The sequence below is a fragment of the Trichosurus vulpecula genome, chromosome 4 (assembly GCF_011100635.1).
Source record: "Trichosurus vulpecula isolate mTriVul1 chromosome 4, mTriVul1.pri, whole genome shotgun sequence".
NCBI classification, from domain to species: Eukaryota; Metazoa; Chordata; class Mammalia; order Diprotodontia; family Phalangeridae; genus Trichosurus; species Trichosurus vulpecula.
This window is the reverse complement of record NC_050576.1, coordinates 133,320,395-133,343,351: the sequence shown is the minus strand read 5'-3', so window position 1 is coordinate 133,343,351 and position 22,957 is coordinate 133,320,395. Positions and strand designations below refer to the sequence as shown.

At 34.3% G+C, this 22,957-nt stretch overlaps 1 protein-coding gene across 1 annotated transcript in view; it reads right to left on the bottom strand.

Moving 5' to 3' along the window:
- Window positions 1-22,957, bottom strand: part of AHCTF1 (AT-hook containing transcription factor 1) — a 119,228-nt gene that overhangs the window by 47,763 nt on the left and 48,508 nt on the right. Inside the window, exons 7-21 of the mRNA XM_036755272.1 lie at window positions 19,278-19,362; window positions 17,969-18,119; window positions 16,983-17,115; window positions 16,685-16,866; window positions 16,010-16,071; window positions 13,582-13,710; window positions 11,583-11,673; window positions 11,393-11,482; window positions 9,259-9,399; window positions 7,107-7,211; window positions 5,762-5,855; window positions 2,889-3,012; window positions 2,681-2,737; window positions 1,835-1,981; window positions 892-1,079 (exon numbers count right to left, since the gene is read on the bottom strand). Of these exons, the coding sequence (XP_036611167.1) occupies window positions 892-1,079; window positions 1,835-1,981; window positions 2,681-2,737; window positions 2,889-3,012; window positions 5,762-5,855; window positions 7,107-7,211; window positions 9,259-9,399; window positions 11,393-11,482; window positions 11,583-11,673; window positions 13,582-13,710; window positions 16,010-16,071; window positions 16,685-16,866; window positions 16,983-17,115; window positions 17,969-18,119; window positions 19,278-19,362 (1,779 nt within the window). The remainder of the gene's footprint in view (window positions 1-891; window positions 1,080-1,834; window positions 1,982-2,680; window positions 2,738-2,888; window positions 3,013-5,761; window positions 5,856-7,106; window positions 7,212-9,258; window positions 9,400-11,392; window positions 11,483-11,582; window positions 11,674-13,581; window positions 13,711-16,009; window positions 16,072-16,684; window positions 16,867-16,982; window positions 17,116-17,968; window positions 18,120-19,277; window positions 19,363-22,957) is intronic.

Below are 22,957 nucleotides of genomic sequence, written 5' to 3'. Positions count from 1 at the left end.
CTTCTCATACAATTCTGAAAATATCTACCAGGATCAGATTTTGGCAAAGCTTTAGATTAACTCTCAGGTTTGTTCTGATTTAGTAATCAAAGATAATTTCACATCTCTGTATTTTTTATGAGGCCTCTTTTCAGGGGTATTGGTAATGTGACTAATAGTCTGGTCATTAGATCAGTGATGAGTAAAGGAAATGCTTTTTAAAAAAAAATCATAATTGAACAACAAATACAAACATGAACAATTAAAAGGTGCAAAGACATGACAGACACAGGTGCATTTTAACTGATCCTTGCCCCCTGCATTTTTATTATACAAATGAGTAAAAACTCATGTAATCAGAAAATTTTAACTTTTCCATCAAAGCTCCCAAGCATAGCAATTATTTTCAATGTTGTTATATGTGTACTCACAAAAACTGTGAATGAATTACGGTTAATGGAAGAAAAGAACACTGCAAAGAAATGAAGAAATGTTTGAGAGCTCTCTGTATCGAATCTTGATATAATAAACCAATTAAGATTTGGCACCTGAGTTTTCCTTCAGTTACCCCTTAAGCTAATTTTAAATGAGGATAAAATGAAAATTCATAAAAGAGAAAATGCCATGATTAAATATTAGAAACAGAAAAGGTATGATATGATCAATTCACAACCAAAGAGGAAATGTAATGGGTTTCACTCCTCCAAAACACCTAACCCTAATTAAAACATAGTCAACTCTTGATTATCCATGCTATGGATTATTTCCAAGATAGTTCTTCCTCGCATCAATAATGCTTCTGGGTCACCTACCCATTTAACCAATTAGTGAGCATTTGCAATTATTTTCAATTATACACTCCACTGTTTCCTCCACCTTGACCTCTAAATGAAAAACATTTTTGCTACTTACCTATTGAAAAGCAAAACAGTGAGGTGAAGCATAACCTCATTGCTGCTTGACACAGATGGTTTCATTGTCTGAATGTATCTAAGGGCTAGTTTATGTTCACCTTGGCACATGAAGGCCTGAATAATCTTTGTATGTTGCCATGTCATAGACTTTATTGTAGCTGGATGAAATAAGAGATCCAAAGCACTCTGTAAAAAGGAGACAGAAAAAGTTCTTACTAATTTAAAATCTTCAAGATTATTAAGGGAAAGTATCTCAAAAGAAATACTATGTCAATATTAAAAGTAATGCAAATAGCTAATCTTAAATCTTTAAGAGAAAGGGGCTACTAAATCACAAAGGGAAATATAAATTCTGTTTGTATTCCCCCTCCCAAATTAGCTGACTGGCCATATTAGATCAGTTGTGATGAATCCAGCCTAAATAAGTCTTTAACATTTACGTTAAATATGCTGCTCAATCATCCATCCTGCCTTTTATTGAGAAAATTAACATTTCTACTCTCACAAGCTAAATAAGCAATACAATTTTGATACTTCTATTACATCTAATTCTTAGTCAAATGACAGTTGGGGGAGGAAGCGGGGCAAGATATTTAAAAAAAAAATCTAAATAAAGCAATTAACCTATAGACATTTATGTGTGCATGCACACACCCACATGCACACCTACCCAGATGCATTTCCTGAGCCACAGCTTCAAGCCAAAATAGTCTAAACTCAACAGAAAAGCTTCAGGAAAATGTCACATTAATTTTTTATTATGCTGAATATTTTCATGATATAAATACAATATTCAAAACCTAGTGAATTTCTACCTGTCCCTATCAGTGATTATCAACCAATAAAAGCAGTTTATCTCACTGTAATCTGTTTAGTGATTTTATCTAATTTTCCAGAAATTTAATGTCAGGTAACCTAAATGAAGAAAACAATATACTTACCTCATAGTCATTATGATCTATAAGCCAAAAACCTTGAATAAGTTTAACCAGACCCCAAGGGATTGCAAAGGCAGTTGGAAACGATTCAACTGAAGTATCTGTTTTATTTGGAAAAGAATATATGATATCAAGCAACAAATAAATGGTCTTGAAATATTGATTAAGGCTAAAAATATAAAAATGGAAATCTCCTACATGTCCTTAGTGTAGCTATTATCAGAAAGCAGTACCACATAGGATTGGAAGGGTACTACTTCTAATTTTTTTTTGAGGCGGGAAGGCACAGCAATTGCGGTTAAGTGACTTGCCCAAGGTCACACAGCTAGTAAGTGTGTCAAGTGTCTGAGGCCGAATTTGAACTCAGGTCCTCCTGACTCCAAGGCCGGTGCTCTACTCACTGCGCCACCTAGCTGCCCCAGGGTACTACTTCTAAAGAAGTATTTTTATTGTTTCAGAAACCCATCATAGCTGGATCTAAAGTTAATTACTGATCTTCTTTATAGCAGAAATATGTAGGTATTAATGCTTTAGCGTCTTGCCTCTATTCTTTCCCAGCAATACGGAGTAGTAAAATAGAGGAAATAAAGCATAATTTAGAGTCTTTCTGATGTTAGCTGGCTTAAGAAATAATGTGTATATGTCAAATTCTGTTTGTCCAGTTAAGCAATGATAACTATATCTGAAGACTTTCCTTTCTAGGAACAGTATCTTCAGTGACAGTATACAAACAGGTTCTTGAAGTCATTGAGGCTTACAATTTCCTGTTAAAAATGTTACTTCATGTTGTGTGCCATGCTTAAGACACAGCTAGTGATCTATGATATCAAATAACTTTTAAAAGGATACAATAGCATGTTTATTTGTTTCATCAACATTTTCCAGTAGGTATACATCAAGAAGTGCCTATAAAATAAAGGAGAAAAAGTTTTAGTTTTATCTTTCCCAACCACAAATGCTTTCTCTTTCTTCCTAGTCCAATGTCTAGGCACAGGAAATTTATTCCTGTATCTCAGGCATTGCTCTGTTAAGCACTGAAAAATACTATGAAACCTACATGTAGGCTAGCAGGAGGGTATTTTCCTGTGCCTCCTTCATCCCGCTGCCACAACTTCTCAATTCGATCCCCTAACTGGGAAAGCATTCCATCAATCATCAAACAGTCAGAGTTCCACTTCCCTCTGAAATGAGGACAACATAAAAGACTGTTAGTTATCATAGTCTTCAATCAAATTATTAACACTCAGGTACACAGTTATTAACTATACTGAAACCTGTCAAAATGTTTCAGGGAGACAGGTTCTAGATATAGGCTCCAATTTCTCCAGCTCTGTAGTTAGCAATTGCAGGTATAGGGGCCCTACAGTGAATGCAGTCATTGCAAATAATGCCTAAAGCCGGTGTTCTTATTCTTATAAATTTAATCAGTTCCCTATGTATCACAGAAATAAAACCTGTATTAGAGAAATTTGCTACAAAGTTTTTTCTGCCCATTTGCCTTCTTCTCCTCTAATTTCAGCTACAGGGATTTTGATTGTATAGTACCATTTATTTTATGTAATCAAACTACACAATGTGTCTTCTGAGATCTTCCCTGTCCCTTTTGTGGTCAGAAATTCTTCTATCCATAGATATGAATTTATTATATAATTTATGTATGTATATGCATATACTTACACATAGTAATTTATTCCTAGTTCCTCTAACTTATCAGGTTACTCTTTGTGCGTAAGTGAAATATCCATTTGGATAAGCAATGTGAGATGTTAGTCAACATCTAGTTTCTGCCAAACTGCTTTTTGATTTTCCCAGGAATTTTTGTTGAAGTCTTCCCCCAGTAACTGTGGTCTTTGCGTTTAAGTTTGTTGAACACTATACAACTGAGTTAATTTGCTTCTGTACATTGTCACCATTCCACTAATTTACCTCTTTATTTTTTAACCAATACTAAATTGTTTTAATGATCATGACTTTTTAGTGTAGTTTGAGATTTGGCATTGGTAGGCCCCCTTTCTGCTTGAAATAGTTTCTTCAGATTCAATCAAGAAATATTTGCCAGGCATTGTGCAAAGTGCCGGTGACACAAAAGGAGGCAAAAGACAGTCCTTGCCCTCATGGAGCTTACAATCTAATGATAGATGAATTTTATTATTTTTTCTAGCTCTCTAAAATAATCACTTGGTAGGTATGATTGCTATGGCACTGAACAAGTAAATTAAAATTTTGTATTTGTAATTCATATAGTTCCTACGTCTTGGCAGGTAAACTCCCAAGTATCTTACACATTTTTAAATCTCTTCCTGCTGGGTTTTACTACTAATATACAGAAATGATCATGATTTATTTGGTTTATCTTCTATCCTACAATTTTGCTGAGGTTATTGCTTTAATTACTTTTTAAACTGACTCTAGTATTCTTTAAGCAAACTATCGTATCACCTATAAAAAGATAATTTTCCTCAATTTCTTTTTCTTGGCTTGCCTCTATCAAACAGTAATGGTGATAACAACTTCACTTTACCCAATCTCACAGGAGAGGTCTCTAATTTGTCCCCGTAACAGATAATGCTAACTCCTAGTTTTAGACAGATTCACTTATCATGTTAAGAAAAAATCCATCTATTCCTATGCCCTGTGGTTATTTAAAACAAAACAAAACAGGAATGCATGCTATTTTCTCAAAAGACTTTGCTACATTTACTGATAAAATTCACATGACTTTTGTTGTTTTTGTTATTTATGTGCTCTTATCATGTTAACAGTTTTCTTATTATTGAAGCAACCCTGCATTCCTGGTATAAACTGAACATGAACATGGTCAACTTTGCTAATATTTTATTTAAATTTCTGGCATAGATAGTCATTAAAGATATTGGTCTATAGTTGTCTTTTTCTGTTTTAACTCTAGGCATCAAGATCATGTTTGTATCACAGAAAGAATATGGTAGGACCTCTTTTATTTTTTCAACTCATCTAATACTGGTATGTGGTATGGGATTTTTTTGTTTGTTTGGGAGCTCATTCATGGCAGAAGGAAAACACTTGGTAATACCTTGTTAAATTTAATAGATGAACTTTGTTAATCTTTAAAAAAGTGGTTCTCAAAGGTACTTCATTTTTAAGTATTAGCAGTTAAAATCTTTTGTACAAGTTTCTCTCCTTTATCTCCCTCTTTTTTTGATATGGTAGCTACTTAAGTATGCTGAAAAAGACTTCCATTTAAAATTATGCATCTCATAAACAACCATCACAAATCATCAACCACAGTAATTGAAGAACAGTCTCACATTATAAAACAGCAGATTTAGCCATATAATAGGACATTAAAAATATATTATCTGTATAATGGAGAGAGGATTGGGCTATGTCTCAGAAGGCCTGAGAATCTATCCCCTCTTGGTCATTAGCAATCAACAAGTACATAATCAGCAAATACTACATGCCAGGTACCATGGTTAGGCACTGGAGATACAAATACAATGAATGAAACAATACTCAAAATGAGCTTACATTATAATGGGGTAAATAAGAAGTACATTAAGTGGACACACACCCATGGACACACACCCACCTACCCACCCACAAATACGGGGGGAAGTTTGGGAGGGAGAAGACTGGAGATTGAAAAGATGGGACAGTAAAACTAGCAGTTGAGAGGCTTAGGAAAGGCTGAACACTAGTTAAGATGTGCAACCCTGGGCAAACCGTTTACCATCTATGTCTCAATTCTCTCATATGCAAAATGAAAAACTGGTAGGATAAGTTAATATCTCTTCCAACTCTATAACTTATCAACATCAGTGATAAAATTAAAATCTTTCCCCAGAAACAAGCTTAACACTTAATAACATGTTGAGTCATGATATCAACTATCAGTGGTGATTGAATTTTAGAAATAATTTTTGAAAAATTTTCCTGAATGAAATGTACCTTGCCAGACGCTGAAGCTTCTGTCGACGACTGGTGTAGTAGCTCTGAATTACAGGGTAGTTGTACCATAATCTTGACAACTGCATAGGATCATCTAGATTTTTTTAAAAAAGTAATTTTTTAAAAAGATACCATTTCTACAAAACTCAAACTACAGGCATTCTACTTGAGAACAATATTCATCCATAGTTTTACTAAATTTGTATTTCATGCATTTCATAGATCATTTTAAGGAGTAAGGAATTCTGTAAGTACTTTTCTTTATAAATGTCCAAAGGAGAAATTAAATGTACCATGAAAACTTATAGAATAATTTATTCTAAAGCACTGCAAATCTGGAGTTCTTCCCCAACTCCTGCAGCAGAAAATGACAATTTAAAAGCAACAGGACCCTCAAAATGCTTCCCAACCCATAAATATTTTTAATTTGCATAATCTGAAAATGAAAAGAATTATTCAGAAAAAAGTAATTATGAACATATATAGTAATAGAAGCACTTAGCAATACAACTGCAATTTAACAAGTCTTTCAAATATGTGTGTGTGGGGGTTAGTACAAATGGAAAACTTATCAACAGCACCTGGAAAACCTGTTAAGAAAATGCTAATGTTATCTTAACACTACGGCATGTCCGGCAGAGAGTATTTTCATTTTACCTTTAGTATAAAATTCAACTACTCTGTATCATAAACCATAAAAGCATTCAATCACAGGTGTATAGATTTCATCGTCTAATCCAACCCCTCATTTTGTAGATGAAAAAACTGAGTCCAAGAAGGTTCAGTGACTCATCCAAGGTCACCCAGCTAGCATGAGACGGAAAGTGTTTACATGCTTGCCAATACTAATGAATGCACACAGGAACTCTTAATGCAGAGACATATTTTTAAAAAATCATATAAAAAGACCTATATTATATTCCATGGTTTGTCATAATAATGATAATGACAATATACTGGTATTTGGATGTTCAAAAAGAAGTTTTCTCATACTAGCCTTGTGAGGTAAATGGTGCATGTTTGTTTGTTTGTTTTTTCTGGTCTAACAACTAAGGAAACACACTCAAATAAGTTAAGTAGCCTTGTCTAAAATCACACACCAAGTAATTATCAGAACCAAGATCTGAATCCAGAACTGAACTCTAGTTCAGGGTTCTTTCCACTACCCTGCATTACTGCTAAAAGATAGTTCACTTGGCATCAATTTTCAAATCCATTTTCTCTCTGTAAGAGCATTTCATTTAAACAAATAGTTTAAGTTAATATATTACATGCTGCATTATCTTAAGCAAACATAAGCTTATTAACATAATAACTACCGAATAACTGTATTAAAAAATCTTACCTAAACCCTCTGGTAAGAGGCCAGAACGAGAAAACCAAAGAACCACTTGTGCATATTGAGAGATAAGGTTAGTAACCATCTGCTTATTGGTTAAGTCCACCAGACCTGTAAAGATAAGTTCATCAAAAAATACTTATTTAGTGGTTAATGTAGCTGATAATATTAAAATCATCAAACACTCAACCTAAATGATTATGTGCTTTTGAAAATAACAACAACAAAAAAGATATTTTGGCAGCATGTGTTTTATCCAGCATGTGGTAAGGATAAAACATGTAGAAAACAACAAAATTCCTAAATTGGTGAAACCAATCATGGACAAATACTTTAATAAATCTAGGTCATGGGATATCATTTAACTTCCAAGGAATGAAACTCTTCTAAATAGAGGATCGGACCTGTGAGAAAGGATGAATATGATGCACACAGAGAAGCACAGAAAAACATGATCAGATGCTAAGTAAATAAGCCGACTCAAGAGTAAACAACATACCCAAAGACTACAACAATGTAAATGAAGAAATGACCATCTTAAAAAAATCAAAAGCAACATTGTAGAAATACAAAAAATAAGAACAGCACTAAAGAAGAGACAAGAAGATGCCACTGCTTTTGCAGACACACATTTCACATGAGTAGAACACCACATATATTCTCAGGCTTTTTTCTAGGTGTTGTTCATTTTTACTGAACTTTTTCTTGTCCCAATTTTACTTAAAATGTATTTGTTGTCAATCTGGAGAGCAATTTGAAGGTATGCCCATAGGGCTATAAAATTGCATACCTTTTGATCAAGCAATACCACTACTAGGTCTATAACCCAAAGAGATTTTTTTTAAAAAGGAGGGGAAAAGGATCTATTTGCACAATTTGTATTTATAGTAGCTCTTTTTGTGGTGGCTAGGAATTGGAAATTGAGGAGATGCCCATCAACTGGGGAATGGCTGAACAAGTTGTACCATATAATTATAATGGAATACTATTGTGCTATAAGAAACAAGGAGATGAGTGATTTCAGAAAAACCTGGACTTACATGCACTGATGCAGAGTGAAGTGAGCAGAACCAGGAGAAGACTGTACATAGTAACAGCAATATTGTATGATGATGAATTGTAAATGACTTACTTATCCTCAGCAATACAGTGACTGAAGACAATCCCAAAGAACTTGATAAAAAATGTTTATTTTTTCCGTTTCCAGAGAAAGAACTACTGGAGTCTGAATACAGACTGAAGCATACTATTTCTCTCTTTTTTAGTTCAAGTTTTCTTCCACAAAATGACTAATATGGAAATATGTCTTACATGACTGCATATGTATAACCTATATTAGTTTGCTTACCACCTCAGAGAAGGGGGAAGGAAGGAACGGAAGGATAGAATTTGGAACTAAAAACTTTTAAAAAATTTTACATGTAATTTGGGAGAAAAAGAAATTATCTTTAAAAATGCATTTGTCGTTAGAAAGAATGACTGTGGGAGGAGAGAAGAGGGATACTGGGAGAAATAAAGGATACTAATAAAAATTTATTTTAAAAAGCCAGGGCGAGGGAATGGGGGTGGGGGGTTGAAGCACACTTAGACATTTATGACATGTGGGAATTCAATTCCCTTCACTGCCATCTTAGAAGACAGTCTGTTTTTAAAAATGTCCATTTTCTAGCTTTCCGCTATTTGGAGTTGTTTTCCCCCCATTATATATTAGAAACAAGGATAATAGCTTCTAAATATGCCCATACATTCATATCATGAAAGAGGCCTTAAGGATACAAGCTTTTATGGAGTTTTCTGATATCACTTTCCCCCTTCAACAATTCCATCATAACACTCTAATACAAATCAATAATAAAACCTACAGGTTGCCTTCAACTGAGGCTATCTAAAGTCAGTGACTTTTTTTTATCTTCATTTAAACCATTAGTTATCAAAGGGACACATTTGTATGCAATATGCTTGCAACCAAATGTATGTGGAGAATCAACTGACCTGTAATGTGTTATGATTCCCCATAGCCAAGAATAAAAAAAAACTTGGAAAAAACAGAATTACATACTAGTGGTTTATCTTCCCCTTTGATACAAAATATCATTTTTCTCCGAAGATCAAGATATTGCAGCTAAAAAATTTTCTAGAAGGAAAAAAACAAACAAACCTCTCTCCGTGAGCTCTTGAGCCTCTGATAAAAAGCAGTTTAAGACCGTGCTAAGATTGCTAAGAAGCAACTGACACTGCTGCAGAGACTGGATAGTTTGTGGATCAATGAAATGACAAGAACCATCAAATAAGGAAGCACCTGTTGAGGGTAATACAACACAATTGGCTTAAACACAATAAATTAGTAAAGCTAGTAAATTTAAGTATCACAAAGTCAAATTGACATCAATTTTGATAAATGAGAAAAAAAAAATCACAACTGTAAAATTTATGACAAAGATCTTACATCCAGGGCTATTATGGGATCATAGATAAAAGGATCATGGATTAAGAGAGTGATGAGATCTCTGAGGTCATTTGGTTCACCTCTTCATTTTACAGATAAAGAAACCCAAGCCAAGAGAGTTTAGGTGATTTGTCCAGGCTCATACAGCTAGGGAATGTCTGAGACATAAGGTCTTCCTGACTGCAGGTCAGGCAATCCAAGTCCACCACTCTGCTGCTATAAGACAGCTATCTCTTTCAGGTAATTCTATCTAGTTTTGATGACATCACTATTTTAATTCCTTTTGCTGAAGCCATCAATATTTCTGTAACAAGTTGTCCTTAAAGTAGTACTGCCAAATTCTTTATGGAGGGATAGAAAAGAACAGAATGGATAGCTTAAAATTTACAAATTAGCTCAGAATTCACAAACCAATTATACATCCAGGTTATAAAGCTACTTCTCTAGGCACCTAGCTCTTTTCTGACCCCATTTGAAGGAACCTAGGCACTATCCTGGATGTAACCATAAATGGTTGCAATGACCTAGACTCTACAGCATATTGACCTTGTTCATGTGAGTCTGTCAGAGAGAAGGAAGACTAGTCTAGAAAGCTCTCTTCCTAGAGAAGATTTTCAGTTTGGGAATTCAAATCAGTGAGTAAGAATCTAAAACTAAAGGTCATTCTAAGAAATGGTGCTTTTTCGTAACAGAAATATATTATAGATGTTTCTCAATTTATTGAATTTTATTGGTATCATTCTAAAATAACCTAATTTTACTTATTAATATGCACTCAATACTATGCTAAGATCATGGGTGAATTAAACAATTTTTCAAAAGCATGGAATATTCGCCTAATTGTTTTTGTACAACAGGCATTAGATAAGTTTAAAAAGTTACTACTCAGTTTAGCACTCTTATTTTACAAAATGCATTCCTCATTAAAACAAAGAGAAACAACCAAAAAACTATAAAGGAGATAATATGAATATTGTCTTCATTTCAAAATGAGAAATCTGTGAAAAAATCTGGATTAAGTGACTTGCCTAAGGTTACATGGCCAGTAAATATCAGTACCCAGATTCTGAAAGGTTTCCAGTTCACGTTCTTTTCACTACACTGTTTTACCTTACTGTTTTAAGTTATAGAGACAGAGTAACAGGCACATCTGTGTTAAGAATGCCAATTATTCCTGTGGCAATATAATTTAAATAGTTTCAATAAAAGTCCTGGTTTCTAAAATGTATCTTGGCAACTATATTTTCAGTTAACTATAGACGCTAATTAGTTTAACCAAGTTTTAGCTTTAAACTATTCATTAAATTTTTATAGATAAAAGGTGATTAAAATAGCTTTGTTAGTATTTTAACATTTCCTATGGAGCATAAATTAGATACCCCTTAGGACCCTTCTACCTTTCAATCTATGATCCTCTATCCACCCTCTATTTAGTATAATTGGCATTTTTGAGAAATATAAACAAAAGAGGGTAGGGCATTGTTACACAATTTCTAAACACTTCAGACTTGATCCACTAACCTGAAAGTCTATTTTAAAAGTTCTCATAAGCAAGCAGGAAAGAAGAATATATTATGTGTCTACCCTGCTGTGGACTTTGCTAGGCAATAGGACTATAAAGACAACAAAAATAGATCCTGCCCTCTCAATGGGCTTAATTTTATTAACAAGATAAAATTATATTTCACTTTAAGAGCTAAATGTAACACAAAAGAACTTTTGTTCTCTGACAGTTTTTTTTTCTAATTACAAGACATGTCAGAATCTAGAGTAATGAATTCTTATGATCTAGTATTTTCCAACTAGAACCTAAATTCTGCCCCAATTCCAGTCTTAGGATACTTACATATTCGATCAAATTCTTCTTTTGTAAAAACCACTTTATTCCACGTCCACTCAAGAACAAAGCGCAAATTAGCAGCAGAACTTGGTCGTTCTTGTTTAAAGAAAGGGTGGGAAGGGGGGAAGAAAACCATTAATATATTCTTTTTAAAATACAAAGAGGACAATTAATTTTCCAAAGTAAAAAGCTTTACCTTCTGTTGTCCATCTTTTGATGCATCCAGTTAGGAGTCCTAAGGAGCTGGTGTGAACAGCTGCTGACAATATAGCTTCTAACTGTTCTTCCTAAACAATGTCAAAAAACAAACCAAAAAAAAAATTAACAAAAAACAACACCCCAAGATGTTGAAATCACTGGGAAAGGTAAAAATGCACAGTTCGTAATGCAACAATTTAAGGTAAGTTGTCTATCAATGTAGAAATACTTAGAACCTGTATGAAGTCAATCAAAGTCTGGATAATGACAATGGATATCCTCAAAGGATATCTCAGTAGGAATTACAGACTTTCTAGATTTCTTCCCACCTCAAACCACTCATCCTCGAAGCCCTAGAATAAATTAGTGAAGCAAACTTGTTTTCTTCCAAGTCCTATCCCTAGCACTTTTTTAAAGTAAGCGGAAGATCCAAAAAAGCCTTAGAAATTATATTCCGTTCCTCCAGAATGGACCCAATGAACCCAAAGATAGCTACCAGAATATTGGGTAGTAGGACATTTATTAACTTATGACTAGGAATGAAGCAGCCAAGAGTTTCTTTAAAAAAAAAAAAAAAAAAAAAGGTACCATTTTATATCTGTCGCAAATAATTCAAAGTAAAATAATATTCATTAATCTTGTTTTTATTCAAAGGTACTCTCATCTCTTGAGATGTTTCCATCTTAATCTTTTAGTCACCTATCTATCTCTCTTGCTATTATTATTTTCATGCTATAAGATGAACACAAATAGGGTCTCAGAATTAACTAGACACTGGAATACCTTTTAAATATCAATCCTTCTGTGAAGAATGAACTGAGTTAAAAAGACTATAGTAGCAAGAAAGAACAAATAGGGTCAACTAAGATAAGAGAATCTTCTGATTGGGTGGAAAGGTACAAAAAATATCAGAGAATTAAATACGCTCAAAGAAGGCTTTTCTCCAAAACACCAAGCTAGCTGCCTGATTCAGGAAGACAGGATCCCCAGATCACCAACATCTACCCTGAAATTCATACTGGACTGAATAATGATTAGGAAATCCAATAAAAAACTACACTAAATGATATCTTCCACACCAGAACTGTGCAAAAAGTCAGCCAGATATGCGCTGGCAATAAGAAAAAGGCTCCTTAAGCAAAGCAAAGGTTTTGTATCCGGAGGGAGCAGGAACAGACGGCTCCTCTGAGAGAAATAGGGTGGTTAAAAAGCCCCAGGCCACAGCAGCAGCCAGTGGAGAAACTGGAGGGCCATTAAAACAGAAATGAACAGAAAGAAAACAGAAGGAATTTCACGTGGAAGCATGGGCAAGCAGAATAGTTTTGATAATAACATGTCAAAGCTACGTATAGTTTTAAAAAAAAAAGCAACACTTCTTGAGGGCAGAAATTATTTCATTTTTGTTTTTATATCCCTAATGCCTAGCAAATTCCTGGCTTAAATGATTTTATAAACAATTGGGGGATGAAGGAGAGGAGGGAAATCTATGCTATAATAAGGTATAGGGAGATGCTGGTGAAAAAACTCCCTTTACCAGTATAAGCTGGCAACTGCTTTGCAACTTTTGGCTGCCTGGGCTACTGAGTGTTTAAACAACTTGCTAGTCACACACCCTGTAAGGGTCAGAAATGGGACTTGAAATCAGGTCTTCCTGACTCAGAGGCAGGCAGCTCTCTCTCCACTAAACTCCTATCTCTCTCCTAGAACATTTCCCCACATTCTTCTGATGCAAATCAAATTTGACTTCTCTGTAAGAACTGTTATATCATCTGTAATAAGAATAATGATTTATACTGAATTTGTAACATTTTTTTAGATACCTGGTATTCTACCTACTAAGTCATAAATATATGGATAATTCAAACCAAAAAGTACTTTTTCCAAGAGTTATTTGGGAAATAACAAGTCAGGCCTTTTACTACATGGAAAGTAACTATTGCTGGACACAAAAAGAAAATTAGGAAAAAGACTAACTACAAACATTTTAATCACCTCACCTGACTTAAGCTGGAAGGCTGTACATCAATAAGTCTTGGAGAAAGGAGGCCAGCCACAAGACATCTATTATAACCATCAGGAATGGCTTCATTCAAAGAAGGTCCTGATTTCTTTAAAAAGGTCAAGGTCTGAAAAAGTGAATTTTAATAGGTTCTCAGTAGTCATTCACATTAAGTAATTAGTCAACAATCATTTTAAATAATCCAACTGATGGTAAATTAACCACTATCACAACTACTCAAGTAGTTATTTTGCTCATCATTTTGAATATAATTCTCCAAATGATCTCTGTTCTCACTGATGAGAATTTATTTCAACAAGCGTTCTCTTGACATTTCATTAATAGTGTATGACCAGTTTATTTTTTTCTAGTCATACACTTTCTGCAGTTAATTACATTTTTGAAAGAATCTTTTACGCATGGGAGATACCTTGTTGAAGAGCATTCTCCAAGGGTAACAAATTTTCTGATTTTTTTAGTTATCAAACAATAAGCAGCGTGGGTCCCTATATTCTCTACATCTTTTAGTCAGTTATATGATTAAAAATACACAACGTGCAATGGTTCTTTTGAAAAGTATTTGTTTATAGCCATTAGACCATTTAACTATTGAGGAATGGATCCTGGTCTTAAACATTTACATAAGTTGTCTATCCATTTTATATGTCAGTCTGTTATCAAACACATTTGATGCAAAGATTGTTCCCCCAATCAGCAAATTTTCTTAACCTAGTTTTAAAGATACTGTTCCTGCAAAAGCACTGCAATTTCATTTAATTATCTTTTATAATCACTTCTACTTCTATCACTAACTAGATGGCTTTTGCGCTGCATTTCAGTTCCAAATCTGCTTCGTTAAGAATCTTCCTCCAGCTATAACAGAGAAAGCTAACTTACACAGGTCTCATTTTTTTTTTAGATAACATGACATTTATTATTTAGTTTATGTATTCATTGAGTTTATTGTGGAATATGACATTTATTATTTAGTTTATGTATTCATTGAGTTTATTGTGGAATATGCTGGAAGACTTTGGTCTAAATCTAATTTTCTGACAGGATGCTTCCCGGTTTGTCTAGTAGGTTATTGTCAAATAGGGAATTCCTCTCCCTAAACTGGGTTATTTCTTCCACTGAATTACTTATTCGTATTATAGTCAATATCGAATAGTTGAGGTGACTGAACTTTTCAACAGTCAAAACCAAAATTTACAACAGCACTTCTTTTTCAAGAAAAGTTAACAGAAACAAACTAAAAAAGTATATATAAAAGTATATATATATATGTCTATCAAGTGGGGAATGGATAGACAAATTGCGGTATTTATAACTATAATGGAATACTATTGTTAAGTTATTCAGTTGTGTCCAACTTCGTGAGTTTGTATGGGGTTTTCTTGGCAAAGAAAGTTTGTCATTTCCTTCTCCAGCTCAATTTACAGATGAGGAATCTGAGGCAAAGCAGTTTAAGTGACTTGCTCAGGGTCACACAGCTAGCAAGTGTCTAAGGCCAGATTTAAACTTGGGAAGATGAGTCTTCCTGACTTGAGGTCCATCATTCTATCCACTGCACTACTTAGTGCCCATAATGGAATATTACTGCACCATAAGAAATGATGACTATTAAGAATTCAGAGAATTGTGGGAAGCCTTTATGAGACAATGTACAGCAAAGTAAGTGGAACTAGGAAAATAATATGCACATTGACTACAACCTTGTAAATGTTAAGAATAAAAAGTACAAAATGCCAATGAATGAAGGATAATTTTAATGATCAAACATGTCCTGTGAGAAGAGATAAAAAAAAAAAGTCCATCCTTTCTGTGTAAAGGTAGGGATCATGGATTTGGAATATCACATATATTGACAGGTTAGTTAGTTTTCCCAAACTTTTTTTTCAAGCCTTTCTTTTTTACCCTTTGTTGGGAAGGAGAAGAGAGAGGGAGATACACACACACACACACACACACACACACACACACACACACACACACACATAAAAATGAAGGTAATGTAAAAATAAAAAGATATTAGTAAAAATAAATTTTAAATGAAGCAGGATACCTTAAACTAAAACAGTGGTTATAAAAATAAAAAGTTATTAATAAAAAAAAAGTTTAAATGAAGCAGGGTATCTTCAAACTAAAACCCTGGTTATATCCTTTTCTATTTAGTTTTTATTTAGGGATGGCTGTGCTATAGTCAAGAGTAGATGGTGTCTGAAGAGATACTAGCTCCATGACCTAAAGACAAGTCACTATTACAAATGATGATAATATTTACAGAGCCTAGCCCACGGGCTGTTGTTTGTAATCCATAGTGCTCTATATAGATGTGTACAATCTATGTAATAGAAGATATAATTGCAACTGAGTCAGAAATATTAAGCTCATTTCTCCATATTTAGCACTCAACATTTACCTACCTCCTTCTGAAAGCCAGTGCAAGTCAAGTGAACTACTCCTGAGTTTAACAAGCAAGTAGCATCTAAAAAGGAACACAGAGCCATTTTAAAGTTTTAGTAAGATTTGATGATAATAAAATTTAACTTTTTAGAACAGACTTAGCAAAGTTTTAAAAAAAGGTATAAAAATCCTTATTTATGTAAAAAGCATACCAATCCAAGCATACCAATTATGGATTATACCTATGAACTTATATATATGTCACTTAACCTTGCTGGGCCTCACTGTCCTCAACTGTAAAATAAGAGTAAGGCAGCAGCTAATTTCCCTTCTATAGCTCTATTATTCTATATAAACGTAAAGTCAATTATCTGAAATATTCCCCCTACAATAAGATGACAAATAACCATTAATTCTATATAAAATGTACCCATAATAATTATATAATTAGTTTGTTCCTTAACTCTGACTCTTATCATGATTCAGTGAGGTATAAACAATGAAGCTGAGAAAATATCCATAAAGGTATTTTGCTAAGGGAAATATGATTCAATTGAAAAGAATTAAATTCATATATTTAAATTGTAAGGAAATTTTTCCAGAAAACTTCTCACTAATAAACTAAGACACACTTCATATGTTTGTACTCAGTACTGACTTTTCCAACAGCTATAAGTTGTTAACAAAATACATACCAAAATTGTAAGTACTGGGATTAAAAAACTGCTCAGGAGGTGGGTATGAAGGAGGAACACCTCGATTCAAACTTCTTTCATGTACCAAGATATCCAAGATGCAATGTGGAGAAGTCTTACTCACTACAGAATCCAATGACCACAGTGCAAAATAAGAGCAACTGTGAAGAAATTCTCCTGGCCTTAAAAAAAAAAAAAATGGGAGGGAGAGTGGGGTAGAAGAGTAGTAAATTAGTGACCTAATAACCCCAAAACAAAATTAAGGAAAAGTTAAAAATTACTAGAAAAGTAGTCTTACCTTAAAGAATCTGGCATTTGTGCATGATACCAACGATTTATATCAAAAAGACCTAAATATGTAGATGGTTTTCCTTGTCCATACGTATTCACCTGCCAGCTGAAGACTGAAACACTGGTGTCAGGAGACAGAACTGGGGAGGAAAAGCAACATATTTTACATACACACACAGCGTAATTTTAACAATTCTCATTAAGCAGTGTTTATTAGCTTGGGGTATTAGCAATACCCCACCTTCAATCCATTTTCCACATTTCTCCCAAGTCACACTTAAATTCCAAAAGTGGCTCTTTGTTGCCTCTAGGATAAAATAACTTCAATGCTTGTTTTCAAATTCAAGCTCTGCAAAGTACTACCTATTTAGCTTTAGACTAAGTTAGAACCCCTCCTCTGGAGCTATATTACCTTAGCTGTAAAATGCAGACTAGATGAAAGTGACATTACAAACAGAAATTAAGAAGTTAGGAAGGAAAGCTGGCTTAAGGGAAGGATAATAAATTTGATTTTTACAAACAGAATCAAGGACACAGCTTGAAGGACAAAGAGATCATTTCCCAACTAGGTTATTACTGAAGATGTCTCCTAAGTGGTTCCAATTATATAGATTACACATATATACAGTATGAGTAGGAGTGTGGTACAGTAGAGACCTGGCCTTAAGAATGAGGGAGACTTAGGTTCAATTCCAATTTTGGGCATGTACCTGCTGAGCAACCTCAAGCAAATCACTTAACCTTCCAGGGTTCTAGAAAACTCACTTTAAGTTGCAGATCTGCAATTGCTTAATTAATTACTTCAATGAGAGAGCACTGGTCAGGTCCCATTCTACAGAGACAATTTTTCTTGAATGGCTTGGGGTTAAAGTAAATTAATAGGCTCAATGATCCTCATAATGTTTAATTTCTAGCAGAATTTCTAGAATTCATCTACCAGCCATAAATCTTAAATCAAACATATACTGACTACTAGAATGACATTTTACAAACCTTCATTCATGCCTTCCTCCCTGTCGATGTGACTTCGAAATTTCTCTATGCTCTGGCATCCCAAGAGTTTGGTGTTGCTAGCCTGACCTCTCAAAGGAGATATACCACCTGTGAGATCCAGGCTGTATCTCTCTTCACAGTATTCTAACCCCTGAAACATATATTCACACAAATTATTAAGATTTTAGTTGGTTTCCAAAATTATAAGCAAATTTCTCTCATACCTAATACTCTGGAGAGTAAAATCTAAAAAAAAATTGCTAGATTATTCACGAAAAAACTTTCAACTTAATAGTGACACTTTTCTACAAACTGAGGAACTGATAAGGAATTTTTCTTGACAAACAGAATAACTACCACTAAAAAAATGGATAAAAAGCTGTATACAAGTATAGTAAGACTTAAATAAAAGCTTAAAATGAAGTCAAAGATACATCTGTTTAGGGAGTTTGAGGAGATGGGTCACATGGAAGAAACTCACAAAACTTACCAGAAAAGGCAGGGCTGGGCTATTGTGGCTTGCTTAATCCTGCACTGCCAAAATAAAAGTTTAATGTAGGGGTTTCCAAAGTCTAAATGATTATTACGGAATCTTCCAATCTAGCCAGAATCTGGGTGATGGGAGATACAAGGATTATCTTCATTCCTTAGGATAGGACACTCCCTAGAATTGGAAGGGAATATTTGTGGTGGCAAGGGCCTGGATTCAGAGAAATTGAAGGTTCCTCTCAGATATCCCCACTGTCTGAGGCTGAGGTAGAGGAAGGATACCATAGACACTTAGCTAAAAGACTGTCCTAGATCATGCCCACCAGGTTGAATTATGGAATAACCTACTTACTGACCTTTTCCAAAGAGGAAGATAAAATAAAACAGAGTAGCATTAACATCTCCTCATTCTCAGAAATAAAACACCCAGAAAAAGATCAGTATCTATCTCTTAGGCAATCTTTTACATTAAAACTTGAAAAATCAACAGTGCACAGCTTGTGTTGAGAAATACAGAATCAAAGTATATAAAGTAAACCAAAATTTTTAAAATGAGGAGCTAGCTACCTGACTAATGACATAGGCAAATGAGGACTTAAATCACTTGTCCTAGGCCATACATTAGTGACTGAACAAGACTGGAATCTAGGTCTCCCGACTCCCAGCCCAGTGCTCTTATCCTCATCATAAATATAGCAGATTTGACAGTCACTTAACAAGCACTGATTTTCTATGACATTTTCAATCTAAAAAATAAAAATATTTAGAATAGTGATACCTCAAATAAACTGACAGTGTGTTGTCATGATTTTTTTTTTACCTCATATAGGATCTGTCCTGATGCCAAGCACTTTCTATCACCAAAGGCCAGCTGAAGCAGGTGCAAACTCAAAACGTCTCCCTCACTGAAACCACATAAAAATTTAACTATGAGCACTTTACATGTTTCATATACTAAATGCTTCTACTCTTGTCGATATAAAATTTTCACAAATAGCCACATTTAATTTTGTGTATATGATGAACTGACAGAACTTGAGTTGCCAAAAGGTTAGTTTGATCTGATACATTTCAAAAACACAACTTGGTATACAAGTGTATTTACACAGTTAACACAATACAAGAAAATAAACGCACGTAGTTTCAATAAAGTTCATTTTATAGAATAAATCAATAGGCAGTTATCCAATTTGCTCTATAAAGACATATAAAATTAAATTAAAAAAAAACCCACAACTCTAGTTGTAAATTAGAATTTTTCTCCTAAAAAGTACTTGTTCCTTTTAACAGAGAAGTTACCTAAGGAAGACAATTTTTATATAAATTACCAAAGTCATAAAAAAGTGGTAACAGTTACATAATAATCCTTTTGTTTTTCATGTTTTCAATCATTCCCAGTCCCAGAACTCTAAAATTCCCTGTGGAATTCCAAATTCCATGCAGGAAATAATCATTCCCAACAACAAATTATAAATGCAGTCAGTTATTGAGTCTTTGTAGTTACTTTTAAATGATAAGTTAACACTAACCAGTATTATCTCGAACATAAAGACATAATTTGACACTAAAAATCAACATGCCCTCCTCCCACCCAACACACATGCAAGATTTTTTTGATGTTCATATACATATCACATGCATATCACTTTTTCAGGGCAAAAAAAAAAAATCACTCTAATCATCTAACCCCAGGGGGGGAAACAACTCTTTCCCAAGAGCATTTCATGGGCCACCTTATCAATAAGCAAAACATTTATGCCAATAAGAGTGCAGACATTTCAATATTAATTTTTTTAATGCGAAGAGTCTGCATACCATCTGGAAGGATGATGAAACCACAATTGACATTTTGAGGAAAAAGTACCATGTCATAACATAACAAGATTACACAGGATTGGTCCACCCAAGTTCCAAAAACTGTAGTAGGCAACATTAGTTACTAGAATACCATAATTTTTCCAAACTAACCCAAATTATCCCTTAACTACATTTCAGAAAATAAAGGATGGATAAGTAAAAGGAAAGGTATTTATAAAACAAAGGACTTTATTGGTTATAACCCAAACAAGAGGAAGAGAAGGGAATAAGAATCACTGTAGGATAGATTCTGAGAATTATAGGATATAGATTCAGAACATGAAGGCACCAAAGCATTCAATTAGTCTAGTCCACTCAGTTTACAGATGAGGGAACAGTAGAGTGGGGATTTCAACCTAGGTCCTATGACTCCAAATCTAACAATATTTACGGTATAATAATACGGTAGCTAAAAGGTAGCCGTCATTAAAAAGAATGTCAGAAACAGATCAGAGTTATCTTTAATCATATATAAAACTATGATGCATCCACAATGAAATACTGAAGGTTTGGACATCATATTTCAAAATTAATATGTAACAAAAATAGAGAAAGGCAACTAAAACGATAGCAGGATGGTTAAAAACAGAAAAATAGATCAGTAGAAGAAATCAGATTAAGCAAGACCCCAAAATAAATAATACTTCAGAGTCAGAGAAACTCGGGTAGAAACTACTGTAGAAAAGATTCTCTTATTCCAAACAAACTACTGAGAAAGCTGGAAGACAATGTGGGGGAAACGGGTTACACCTGTATCTAATACCATATTCCACAATAAACTCAATATTGAGTATATGATCAAAATGCAAAAGGCAACAATTTTTAAAAAAAAGAAAATAAGGAGAATAGAATTAAGATAGCTTTTACAATCATAGCTAGGAATTTTTTTTCCTTTCTTTCTTTTTTGAGGCAATTGAGGTTAAGTGACTTATTCATGGCCACACAGCTAAGTGTCTAAGGCTGTACTCAGGTCCTCCTGACTCCAGGACCAGTACTCCATCCACTGTGCCACCTTGTTGCCCCAGAAAATTTCTTAATGAAAATAAAATCAATGTAGCTAGAATAAGAGAAAATGTTCAAAAGGGGAAAAAAAAAAATCTCATTAGAAATCTCAGAAAGAAGTCTGATATCTGAGATAAAGAACTGACACCAAGCAAGAGCCCTCCACAAGCCTCTAGTCATTTAATTCACTTGCTCTGCCATTGCACCATTAAGGTCTTCCTGGCCTTTCCATCTGCCTTGCAAGTAAACCTTCCTTTGTGTGTTACACTACCACAACTAAAGTAAAAGGTCCTGGAAAAAATATTTTATTTCCAGCACTTACCACAGCACTTGGCTCACGGTAAGCGTTTAATGCTTTTTCATTCATCTAGTTATTTCCCAATATCTGAGAGTCCAAGGACATGAACAATTTTTAGAAGGAAAGTAAATTATCCACAACGACATGAAAGACTGATGAAAACCATTAATAAAAGATTTGTTTCATACCTCACCCTTCAAGTGGGCAATTATAAAAAATGAAGTTAATGTTAGAGGAAATGTGGAAAGATAGGTACATAATACTAACAGTAGTGCTGTGAATTGGGCCAACCTTTCTAGAAATTAATTTGGAATTATGTAAAAAATGTCACTTAAAATTGCTTGCACCAAGCCTTTCCTGATCCCCACAGGTAGTGCCAATCCCCCTCCATTTCCTACCAACCCCACCCCTACGTAATTTTCCAGCATATACTGATTTTGTATAAATGTCTCCTCCCTCAGTAGAACATCCACTGCTTGAAGGAACTGCTTGTCTTTATATCCTCAATGCTTAAAATAGTGCATAGAACACACTACAGGGTAGATACTTTGTAAATGTTGAGTCCTTAACTCCACTAAAAATTTCATTTTAAATCCTCAACTTTAACTCCAATGACTTCATCCTTCAACTTCATAACAAAATAGTGACACTAGACCTCATTAAAATGACTAAACATGTACTGAGCACCTATTCTGCTGGCTGTTACCCCAGGGGCTCTGCTACTTGCTTCCTCTGTGACTTTGACAAATCTTACCTCTCAATTCCTCTGTTTTCCCACCTGCAAATTAAAAGAAGGATGAGGTGTATCTGACTGAGTTGTTCTCTGAGACCCCTTTCTAAATCTATTAACCAATGATCCTGAAATGCTACTCTTAGACAACATTTCAAGCTTGGTTTATTGACAGATCCTAGTCTCCTATTCGAATTTCACTTGTACCTTTAAAATCAGCCTTTACCACATAGTCTGCAACCATAACATAAAACCACGCCCAAAACTTAAAAAATGACCTACTTAATTCTCTCAGATTAAAGGCATCCAATATAAACTCCCTTAGCCCCCCTCCTCTATTCCCTTAAAATTTTTCACCATCATCTTCAAATTGTAGTTTTATAATTCACTAAGTCCTTTATTTCAAGTGCTCCTGCCTCCTCCAGGATCTTGCTCCACTGATCATCCCTCCTCTCTTACATTTTTTATTTATTCTCCCTTTTCTCTTCTGGCTTTTTCCCATCTGCCTAAAAACATGTAAGATCTCCACAAATTGGGGGGAAATATGACTTCCCAAGACCTAGCTTATCATCTACCATTCCAAATGATAAATTTCTTGAAGTAACTGTCAATA